We start from the raw sequence: 12,197 nt of genomic DNA, 5'->3' as shown, positions 1-12,197 counted from the left end.
AGGCACTAATTACCTTGAACTACTTTTGTCATGAAACAGTTTTTGGCTTATCCTTGAGCAGGGCAAGAGTCAGCTTCTGCAGTGAAAATATTCAGGTTCTGTTTTCAGAAAGCAAAAAACTAAGCTTCCATAAAGCTACAGTAACATCTTCTTAGTTCATTTTACCAAAGACAACAAGAACAGAATAAGTTTTCTTACATTTCATACTTTTTCCTACTAATATTTATTTTAATCATAATTAAAGCCAGAAGTGCAGTGTTTTATATTTTCAGTTCCTTGTAATTTCTTAGAGAACACAAGCTTTGAGGCACAATTAGATTTTCCATGCAAGTTCACGGATTCCACTCAGAAGCAGCAGATGCTTGATTCCTCAGAGGAAGGCAACATTTCTCACCATCCACCAAACTGACCACACTGTGTTGGACATGAGGGGAAAAATGGTATTTTCTTGGCCTATTCAGATAAAAACCTACCACCTGAAACATGAAATTCAGTTTATCTGAACACATTTCATAGAATCAGAGAATTACCCGGTTTGGAAGATACTTTACAGTCACCCAGTCCAACCATCAACCCAAGCACCACCACTGTAACCCCTAAACTACCACCCAGCACCAGGTGCAGATGCCTCTGAAACAGGGATGGTGACTCCATTACCCCACTGGGCAACCCACTCTGATGCCTGCCCACCGTAGCAGTAAAAACATTTTTCAATTATCTAATCTGAATTTGCCCTGCCTCAGCTTAAAGAACACTTCCATGTGTTCTCTCACTGCAGAGAGCAGCCCCCACCCCACCCTAATCTCTTTTCAGGGAGCTGTAAAGAGCAATGAGGCCCCTCCTGAGACTCCTTGGGACTAACCAAAGCCTGCTCCCTCAGCCACTCCTCACAAGACACATCCTGCAGTCCTTTCATGGGCCCTGTTGCCCTTCACTGGACACTCTCCAGTATCTCCACGTCCTTCTTCCAAGTGAGGAGCCCAGAAATGAACACAGCACTCAAGGTGTGGCCTCACCACAGGGACCTGCAGGGCCCACTATTCCTGATACAGGCCAGGATGCCCTTGACCTTCCTGGCCACCTGGGCACACACTGGCTCATGGTCAGCTGCTGCCAACCAGCACCCCAAGGGCCTTTTCTGCTGGGCCACTTTGCAGCCACTCTGCCCCCAGCCTGCAGCACTGCATGGGGCTGTTGTACCCCGAGTGCAGGACCAGCACTTGGTCATGCTGAACCTCGTGCCCCTGGTCTGGCCCATCCATCCAGCCTGTCCAGGTCCCTCCACAGGGCCTTCCTGCCCCCCAGCAGATCAAAGTCTGACCCAGCTCCCCATGGTCTTTGAATTTGCTAATGGTAGGCTCAATGCCCTCATCCAGACAATCAGTAAGGACGTTACACAAGACCAGGCCCAACACTGATCCCTGGGGACACCTCTAGTGACCGGACACCGTTGGCGCAGCAGCACAACTCACCAGCGCTCTCTGGGCCTGGCCATGCAGACAGTTCCCAGCCCAGGGAAGAGTGCACTTCTCCAAGCTGTGGGCTGCCAGATTTTCTGCATTTTTTTGGTGAAAGGGTTGTCAAGCACTGGAACAGGGAGGTTCCAGTAGAGTCACCATCCCTGGCAGGGCTCAAGACACTAATGGACATGGCACTTGGTGCTATAGTTAACCAAACATGGTGGTGCTCAGTCAAAGGTTGGACCCAACAATCTGGGAAGTCTTTTCCAAACTTAATGATTCTGTGATTCAAAGATATAACACAAAACTCTTCCAAAACTGCAAGGGGAGAAAAGAGATGGACAGCTGTGTTGGTGAGGCAGACCAAATAATGTTCCAAGACATGGACATACCACTTCCCAAGCACAGAGGCAAATCACTATTCTGCTACATGGCTTTTACCAATTTGCTTTTATAAACTTATTTTCAATGAGTCAACCCCACAAACATGCTGTTCAAGCAGCATGTTCAACGTTTTGAGAAGCTTACAATAAAAGATCATTAGAAGACAGTAAGAATTTCAGCTTTGAAAAACAAGAATTCAAAAAACGTTAATAATCTATTTAGAAGTAGAAAGATTTCAGATGTCACAGGTGCTATGAATAAAAGAGAAGATATTCATGACAACTTCTTTCTTCTACAGAAGCAGAAAATCTTTTTTGGAGAGAAAAACAAGACAGAAGAGGCATCTTTTATTTTTTTTTTTCTTTTAGAAACACCCATTTTGATAATAGTTATCTACAAGACACAAGTAGAAATTCACTCTGCAATTTTCCTGCCCTATGCTTGAAATTAAACGCAGAGAAGAAAAAGAAACTAAATCAAAAGCAAGCAATCTAAAAGAAGAATCACTGAAAACATATGTAGATCATCAGAGGAGAAAGAATTCTGGCAGCTGTCAACGCTATGCACCAAAAACAATTTCTTAAGAGTAGCTGGTTTCTTTTAAGAGTTAGTGAACTATCAAAATGTAACAGTAATATTCATGAAATTTTTGTATACAGATACATATTTGCACACAGAGCTGCTACAAAGTTGACAAAATAAGGACAGGGGGTGGAAATACAACATTTCCAAGCACAGCTCCACAGCCACCTGTGGGAAGTCAAAGTCACAGCCAGTTCACTTCTCTTTGCACACCTGCTTAGCATTCCTTTCTTTTTAAACCTGAGTAATTTTTTAACCTATTAGAACCTGAATTTCAAAGATAAAAGTTCAATTTGACAATTGTCATTTGGCCCTAACTTTAATAATTTTAGATGAAGAATGCAACAGTCATGCTGAGTCTCAAAAATGGTCTGCTTGGCCTAGAATAATTTCTCCTTATAATTTCTCCTGTTTAGGGCAGTGGCCATAAACAGACACCTAGGGGACACAAATCATAGTCTTGTTAAAATGCCTCCACAAAAGTAACAAGAATATTTCTCTCCATTTTTCTGGTAGCTGAAAAACAGGTCAGACCCTCCAACAGACACCAGCATTATGTTAGTTCACTTCTGTCAGGAAACCAGTTGTTCTTGTTCCTGCTTTTACCGGAAGAAGCACTACATTCTTAAATAAAAATCCAGGAGAAATTGAAGGACTGTGAGCAGAAATCATCACAAGAAGTACATGTGAACCCTTAGGAAGAAGCAGAAGTAAAGTCAGTGAGGACATGAACTTCAGCTTCTGGAAGCCTGAAGCTGATTTAACCAATGAAGCCTGTCAGTAATGTTAAATATGACTGGCCACAAAAGCAGTTGACCTTTGTGTGTTAAATCATGCTTCCCAATTTCAAGTCCAAAGATTACCACAATGACTGTGAATTAGGCCTGCAACTAATTTAAACTATCTTTTTAAAAATGTGACTTTTAGTCCTTTTGTTCTTAAAGATAATTCCAATAAGATAAAAAGATAATAAAGATAATAATAATATAATACCAAGATAATAAATATAATAATAATATAATATAATAAAGATAATAATAAAGATAATACCAATTCAACGTTTTTCCTGCCTCTGCAGAGACAGTCAATGCTCCCACCTTGCTCAAAAAGAGGAAACTAGAACAGTTTTATCCCACTGTGGTCAGATGCACAACATTCAGATGCACACTGGCTAGAATGCATCAGATTAATATTGCTATTGGAGGATAAGTACTAAAAGCAATAAAAGTAGTCCAGAAAAACACCATAACTTACAGAGAGACACCATGGTGGAAATGCAAAATAGGGCAAAATCAAATCAGGGCAGTTTCCCAACACATACATGTTTTTCACTGGAGAAGTGAGGAAAAGGCTCCTCCTTAGGGTACTAGTCACAACTTGGCTAACAAAGTTCTCTGGCAGGTGCACAGAAACACCTGTGGCAAGTTAGCTTCAGAAAAGTTAATACAACTACAAGAAACTTCAACTTCCAAGCATATTCTTCATGCAAATCTAAATCTAAAAATGGAATAACCATTAAGGTTAAATTCTTACACCTCCAATATCACCCTTAAAACTGTTGAAACAGGGATCATGCAGACCACCAAAACACAGAGTGTGAAGGAGGGAGTAATCCTAATCCCACAGATGTTCCTTGTGAGAACTCTTTCCAGTCTCAAGAAGAGCAAAGAGAATGAGACAGGTAAGCTTCCAAAGAGTGAAACTGATCTTCGACACCAGTAATCTCCAATAACTGGAAACTCTGTCTGAACAGTACTGCCAGGTCTTTCTGCCCGCTCAGATCTTCCCCTGGCTTACAGTTTAAGGTCTTTATGGAAATACATTAACATCAGCCACACACAGATAAACACACATGCATACAACATATAGCCAGGTACACAGCATCTGCTCCTTCCCCATGCATTTAGGTTTTTCCCATTATCCTGGCAAAATCAGAACTTTAGAAAAGCTGTTCAGTGACTGTTAAAACCCTCTGTTCTGTAACATTGATGACAGTAATTGGAGGTGGGGAGGAAGGGAAAAACAAAATTAACTTCTCATTTAAGGACATAAAGTACTGCCTGCCTGCCCCTGGTTCCACTTAAATTGAAAAATCTGCAGAGCCGCACATACACTCTGTGAAAGAACAGTCATGTCTTAAGTCACAGATTCCAAACCTCATTTTCTACAATCATTGATGACATACAGAAAAAAATTCACCAAATTACAGAAATATGAACACCTCTATTTTAATAAAATAATTTAATAGATAACTGAGCTTTTCCTCAAGATTTCATTTAACCAATTTAGGAACTGTCAAACAATAATTTATAAATCTTACCTGCTTTTTTCTTGAAGTTGCCTTGGGCAACAGACTGGCTGACAAAACTGATGCAAACGGCGAGCAACACAGCTCAGGAAAAGGATTTGGAATTGATGGGTTCTCCAAAATACTGTCACCTTTCTTTTTTCTCCTATTTCAACAGAATACATAATATCAAGCAATAATTGTAACAGCTGCTGTTAAAATTGCAATATCCAACCACAATATATTAACTACTGAGGCACTAATACCACGATGCTTCCTGGTTGCAGCAATTAGCTTTCTTTTTTGGAGTTATTTTATTTAATCAGTAGGCTGAATATATTAACATACAGTGCCTAACACTACTTGAAAGCAACCCAAGTATTCAGCTCTGAATATAAAGTTGTTTGAACATGCGTAAGTCTTTGCAGAGTAAGAGCAGAGATATATTTATATTGGCTTCTAAGGACATTAGTAAATATTTTGTTGTCCCTGTGTTTATGCCATTCCCTATGTACACATATTACAACAGTAGATGCATGTAACTTCTCAGCAAAACTTTCCAAGTATACCACAACAGTATTTTAAACAAATGCAAACTTTTTCTTTTAACCAGAATCGAATCAAAGTGACTGACAAGAGAAAATAGTGCAAAGCAATCCACTCATTTCTGTTTTCAGTTAGTTTTGTATTGGCATCTCTGCAGCTCCATCATAAAATGAATGTCTCAGTTGTTGCTGTCTGCTGAAACAGACAGGACTGTGTCAGAACTACCACCAGCCAGCATTTGCAGGAGTAGGGAAGGTATCACCACTGCACTTGCCTAAGAGCTCAGTTATGCACGGGTTTAAAGTATCACATTAATAATGTGGTTGTTTAGACTGCTGTGTACATTACAGTGCACGGTTTTCTCACATAAAATATTGAAGAGCTCTTTGTCTACTTGATTTCATCTGAAAACCTGCACCCAAAGCACCTGATGTATTTGCATCTGCCAACATATTACAAGAGTTTTCTACATGTGTGAGTTAATGCCCCCAAGCTTCATATTTTACTTTATTACCTTCTTTATTATCATTCCAGATTTCATATTTTAATTAGCACAAAGTGGGGAAAACCATCAGAATAAGGTTACAATGCAGAATGAAGATACTTCACTTATGGAAAATCCTCACCACACCGGTGAGGATTCATTTGAAGTGGTATTTTGCTTTAGGATGAGAAAAAAATCCTGTAATGCAGTATTTTAAGATTTTGCAAACTTCAGTCTACCAAAACTCATCAGATGCCTCATGAAAAACCCAGCTCATTTCTTCCTTTACTAAGAATAGAGACCAATGCCTTTAAGAAGAGCCTGAGAGGTAACAAACGGGGTGCACACCGCTGCCAGCGGCACTGCTCCGGTGCACACCACTGCCAGCGGCACTGCTCCCGGTGAAGCGGTTTTATCTCACCAACACTCTGAGAAAGACACTGCAGGGATAAAGTAGCTGCTGGCTCAGCCTGACAAGGCAGGCTCGGCACCGCCGGCTCCTTTCACCTCAGGCTGACAAACCTCAAAAATAAAAAGGGAGGTGGGGGGTGGGACACGCACGCATCCGCAGCGGCGGAAAGTGTCTGCAGGGCCGGGAAACAACTTTTGAGCTCCGGGGAAGCGCGGGCCGGTCCAGAGCCAGGCCGCCCCCTCCTGCGCCTCGCCCCCTCCCCAGGCCGCCGCACCCCGGCCCCGCCAGCCCCGCGTCCCGCCCGCAGGGCGCCGCCCGCCCCCCGACGGCAGCGGCGGCCCTCGAGGGAGCGGCGGGGCGGCGGCGCCCGCCGGGCTCCGGCCTTACCTGTCGGGGGGCGAGGGCGGCGGGTCCCGCCCGGGGGGCCGGGGCAGCGGGCGGGGGCAGCCGCGGGGGCCGCCGCCAGCGGGCTCCGCCGCCAGCCCTGCGCCGGGCGCACCGGGCAGCGGGGCGGCCATCGGCGGCGGCGACGTCCTGGCGGGGCGGCACGGCGGCGAGCGGCCCCGGCGCTGCCGGGCGGAGGCTGCTCTCGCTCCCGCTGCGGAGGAGGGGGAGGCGACGGGGAGCGGGGGGAAGCGCCGCCCGGGCGGCACCGAGCGCCTTCCCCGGCACACGTGCGAGGGCGGCGGCGGCGGCGGGGGCGGGCGGCCGCCGGCTCCGCGCTGCGACGGGGAGGCAGCGCGGGGCGGGCGGGGGCCGAGCGGGGCCCTTGGGCTGCTCCGCCAGGCCGGGCGGCGGAGCGGGGCGGGCCCGGCAGGTGCGCGGGCCCGGGACCCGAGGCCGCGGCGTGACCCGGCGGGGCCGGGGTTGGTGGGGCCCCGCCGAGCGGGCCCGGTCCCGGGCACCGCTCGCCCTGAGCCGCTGCGCCTTCGGCCGAGGGGGGCAGCGCGGCCCCGGCATGGCCCGGGACCTCCTGCCCCGCGCCGGGCAGCGGCTCCAGCCGCGCTCCGCAGGACCGGCCTGACACGCGACTCAGCGCCTGGCAAATCATTAACTGAACTGACACATCCCTCTGGGCAGCGGGGGTTTATGGACGTGCCTTGGAGAAATAGGGAATGACCGAGGCCGGGGAGCAGACCCGTCACCTTGTGCCAGAAAAGCGGCTCGTGAGGAGGCTGGGCTCCGGCCTGGGCCCAGCACCCACATCCAGCCACAGCCTGGAGCACAGTGGGTTGTGAAAAGGTTTTCCCTCATGCCCAGGGCTGCTCCACAGCAGCTTGATCCCGCTCTGCTTTATGTACATAAATTCCTCTGTGGCAATTCCATGGTCGTCCTTATCAATGTTTGTCCGATTTCAAAATAAAAAATCCCCCTTGCTGTATGAAGAACAGTTTGATGGCACCAAGCAGAGTGGGCAGTCGTGTTTAGGTCAGTCAATCCGATAGTCAAAATCTGAAAGCCCCTGGTGAAGACAGCACCATGCAGTAACCCTCTGACTGTCCTTGGCATGGTCAGGGGCAGTAACTGAGATGTGAGACTGGTAAAAATGTAGAATATTTTGAGGCAAATCCTTTGCTGTCCTCCTGAATCCACTGAAAAAATCATCACACACAAGCCAAGATTTCAGTTCTGGGGAAAGATTTTTGTGTCATAGAAGCAATACTCGCAGGTTTCATTTTGGCTGAGTCACAGATGATTTTGCAGGACATTCATTTTCAATGAAATGAAGGATTCCTTGTCCTCTGAACAGCTCATTCTGTTACACTCACAGCAGAAGTGGAAGTCTGAGTTGATTAACAGTTCTTATATACAAGTCTGGCAAATATATCAGGAATTTTATAGTGTTAGATAATTGACTGGATTTGCTTGTTTCTTGTGAGCAGCTCTCCTTTTAAAAACTGCAGGGACAAGGCCACTGGGGTTTTTTTCCTAGTTGATTCACAGGCATAACTGTGACATGTTAAACCTCATTGTCTTCAGAAGAATAGAAGGCAGGACAAATGGTATAGGTGCTCTAGGTAGAAGACTGAGATTGGAAAGAGATAAAAACCTGCAAGTAGGAATTGTATGCTGATATTCATCATCACTTAAAAAGTTCAGCCACAAAAAGAAAATATATTTTGATTTTTCACCTATTCTGTGCAATGTGTTACAGAACTGCAACCTGACATACATGGTATGTTTTTGTGTCTTTGGCTTAGTCATGTAATTGTTTTAAAATGCCAGGCAAATAAAAACCACAATTAGAATGAATAACAGCAAATAAACACTTTATTTTTAAAAATAACTTTGGTGGTAATCTAATTAGTTATGACAGCAGCAATGCCACTTCTAGAAAAAATCAATAAAAATGTCACGCTATTATAATTTCACTTGCATGTTGTAAGAAACAAATGTACTGAAATTGTTTTTTTACATATCTCATAGTCTGTCCTGATGCTTGCTACTGTCAGTGCTTTCTCTGGGAACAGCATTGCATGAGGGACATGCAGTCAGTGGAACACTGAGGCACAGAAGGACCTATGTGACTGTTCCAGTGTAGGCATTGCAAATGTTGCATGCATGAGAATGTGAAACTGAAGGTTCTCCAGCCTTACTGTCTCTCTTTGCAAACAACTGTAAGAATACAAATGGTTTCAAGAGCTGGGCTAAAGATATCTGAGAGCATTTGACCTAGAATCTGTTCAAGTGTAACCTTTTTTAACTCCTTCTTTGAACAAGTATAAACCCAGTAATCTCTGAACAGTTAATAAAGTTGATATTAAAAGACTGGCAGATTTCTGCTGAGAGCCAACACCAAAACATTTGTTGAGCTGTGTGACTTGGTTTCCTTTCCATCATAAATACACTTAAGCTGCCTAGTGTGTTTTTTTGATAATTGCCATGCTTGTGCAGCACAGTTGTTCTTGTAAGATTTACCATTTCCCAGTCCTGGGTTGGCTATATGATGCTGGTATCCCCAGTTCTCTGCTCTGTTTATGTTGGATAATAAGTTTTGCACCTTTAAGACCAGTTCTGAGAGCAAAGGGAGGAGAGAAGACTAAACTAAATTCCTGTGTATTCTTCAATACTCAACTCAGTAGGCTTATTCCCTTTTAATTTTTACCTTTCTTAGTCATAATCACATCCAGGTGTTTATCAAGTAAAATTAAAATATATATTGAGAAAAATTGCAACGGATTCAAGCTATTCAGTATGCACCCCACTTCCAGAAAATCAAGCTCTCCAGTTCTCAAAAGCCTGTATGCTATTTAGAATCACAACACTTGATTAATGTGACAAAATTATGCCTTTAATTAGAGTAAACTCAATTATTACTGACAAAGTGGAGGTTCAGAAAATCCAAACTACCTCTGATTATCTTCGAAAACTGTAGAAGATTTTTGTGGGTTTTTTTTTTGTCCCCTTCCACACGTCCTCCCTTGCTTTTATCAAATTACTCACAATATACATATAATAGTTTTATCACATAAAGCTTCACTGCGCTAAGAGAGCCAATAGCCTACCTTTACACCGTCATTTGTCATAGCTGCAGTAGTAGAGAAAGGAATTATTTCTATTCAAGTACTAGATTGAAGCCACAGAAATAGCTCCTTTTTCCAGTGCAAGGCTACAACCAGGCATGTCTTGTCTCTTCATACATTTTCTCCAAAAGCCTCCCAAAATAAATTGCCTCAGCAGTAATGCTGAGGATCACCCTAAGAACACAAAGGATCACCCTAAGAAAAAAGTAATTTTTTCAGTAAAAAGGCATGTGCCAATTTATGTGTATTTATTATCTCAATGGACTTAAAATGTGTTGAACAAATGAACCTCATACAATGAGCTGTGCATTCTAGCTCCTTCTTGAGCACTTCAAAAGCCCATTTATAACTTTGAAAATGGGCTCAAGTACTTCATGAGAGCCAAATTTATCCAGTGAGCACAAGTGGAGACACCACTAGCTAACTTCCTGGCAGTAGTGCATGTCTTTGAAAATTATCTGTGGTTGAATATTTTGTGAGGAGTCTTCCCTATTATTACAGCTTGAATTGAATGTTAAGTTTACAGTTATTGTTAAAATGTGTATCTTTTATTGCAGGTAAGGAAAAGATTCCAAGGGATTAAATCACCAGTACCACCAGTCTCAGTCATTTCCCCAAGCTGCTTTTCAACCTTATCTGAAACTCAGTGTACACAAACCACAGCAGAGTAAAAATCCAGTGTTTCCCCTGACTACATTCCCTTTCTCTGCACTTACTATCAAGAAGCAGATTTGCACTTGTTTTCTGTTGTTTGGTTTTGGACTTTCTTTATCAATTGAAAAGCATGATTACTTTAGCATACTTTTGTAACAAACTTGAGTAGAGAGATGGATTTCATTGCCAGCTTTGACAACAGTGTTTGCAATTTCAATAGCAAGTTCTGTGATTCCCTGTGATAGCTCTGTCAGAACATCCCCATGATGGAATTTTGCCTTGAACTGTAACACAAGATTGAAATGAAATCCTGTGCAGGTTTTTTTAGAGTAAGAATGATACCCTTCAAATCTATCAAATTAAATCAAATCAGGAGCTTGTGATCTGTGAAATGTTGTTGTAGCCAAGAGCAGATAATGAGGTTCAGGGCAGGGCTGACTGAGTGGCATGTAGTGCTTGTGAGCTGCAGGTCAGACATGTGACATGCTGGCTCCTGCTCCCTCGCACTGGGGCTGCATGAAATCAGTCACACAGAACGTCTGTAATAAACAATGCATTAGGTGATGCAATCTGCACTGGCAACCTTGAACTGAGGCCTGAAGTTCCTTCCTAGAGAGGACTGTAATAGCACAGGGTGAGTGTTGCATACGTGGGGGTTACGGTGGCTACATCTGCATCTAATGGTGGTTGGAGGCGGTGCGCTCCCTCCCAGAAATAGCTGCAGCAGTGTCTTTATTGTGGGCTTCATCTGTCCACAACTACCCCCTTACCACAACAGCCACTGCACCAGATGTACTCTTCTGGAAGGGAATTGACAAGTGGACGACTTTAAACATCACATAAATTATTAACCATTTAGATAAATTAAACAGGTGATGTTTCACAACAGCAGAGGACTGCTGGTACTTTTTACAGCCCTATTTCTGGAACTCCACTTTACACAAAAAATATAATTTCTGACCTCACATGCCTTCAGAGTACTGCACAAAAACATGTAATTATTGTGGAAGAAAAGGTTGCAGGCAACTGTGCTATCTAGTATTCCATGTGTTTATCCAGCACATAGAAGTTTAGTTTCCGTAATGTGAGTTGTTGGGAAATCAGATTCGAGATCCTTTAACACTAGTAATTTTGTTGAGTGGGAAACAAAATACAAGCATTAAAAAAAAAAAAAACAACTAACCAAAACAACAAAAAACCCCAACCCCACAAACCAACCATAAAAAAGATAAAAACAAGAAACGTAGAGCTAAAATGATTTTTCATAAACAGCCATGCCACTCATAAGTCTCAGCCATTTCTGAGCTGCTGCCAAGGACACTGAAACAGTAGAACCAGACAAAGAACAGTAAGAGTCTCCAGATACATGCAAAAAGGAAGGCAAATGTAAACTTCTTTTGGTCTTAAAGAAACAACACACCTGGTCAGACTCAAGGTGTGCAGCACTCAAATTTTGTTAACAGAGTACAAGGCTGATGTGTGCAATTGAAAGACAAAACGAATTCTGCTTTTAGAAGAATTGATGTAGAGATTTGTTTGCCTAAATGCATACATTTCATATGAATTTAGATCCCTATTCTACCATGCCCTAAGATGGCACAGATTTCCTGTTCAGCCTATGTCACACAGGTCTGTCCTGTGGGGATGTTTCAGATATCACTGGGTATTAAATATGTCACCAGTCACTTGTATTTAGGTGCCTAAACTTCACTCATATTATTTCTTTTCTGCTTCTGTAATATGCAGCTTGCAAAAAACTGGCCGAGGCTTTAAGAAACAAAGTCTAGGAACATCAGAGATACTGCAGTGTGAAACTGGATTTTGAAAGCTTTCATCAGATCTAAAGAGATTTTCTCCAATTCTG

The 12,197-nt window shown here is 43.5% G+C and overlaps 1 protein-coding gene across 1 annotated transcript in view; it reads right to left on the bottom strand.

Annotated features, from left to right (window-relative positions):
- Positions 1 to 6,673, bottom strand: part of GRB14 (growth factor receptor bound protein 14) — a 58,418-nt gene extending 51,745 nt beyond the window's left edge. Inside the window, exons 1-2 of the mRNA XM_058809497.1 lie at positions 6,543 to 6,673; positions 4,747 to 4,879 (exon numbers count right to left, since the gene is read on the bottom strand). Of these exons, the coding sequence (XP_058665480.1) occupies positions 4,747 to 4,879; positions 6,543 to 6,673 (264 nt within the window). The remainder of the gene's footprint in view (positions 1 to 4,746; positions 4,880 to 6,542) is intronic.
- Between the last annotated feature and the right edge of the window lie 5,524 nt (positions 6,674 to 12,197).

Source organism: Ammospiza caudacuta, chromosome 8 (genome assembly GCF_027887145.1).
Source record: "Ammospiza caudacuta isolate bAmmCau1 chromosome 8, bAmmCau1.pri, whole genome shotgun sequence".
NCBI classification, from domain to species: domain Eukaryota; kingdom Metazoa; phylum Chordata; class Aves; order Passeriformes; family Passerellidae; genus Ammospiza; species Ammospiza caudacuta.
This window is presented reverse-complemented; position numbering and strand designations above follow the sequence as displayed.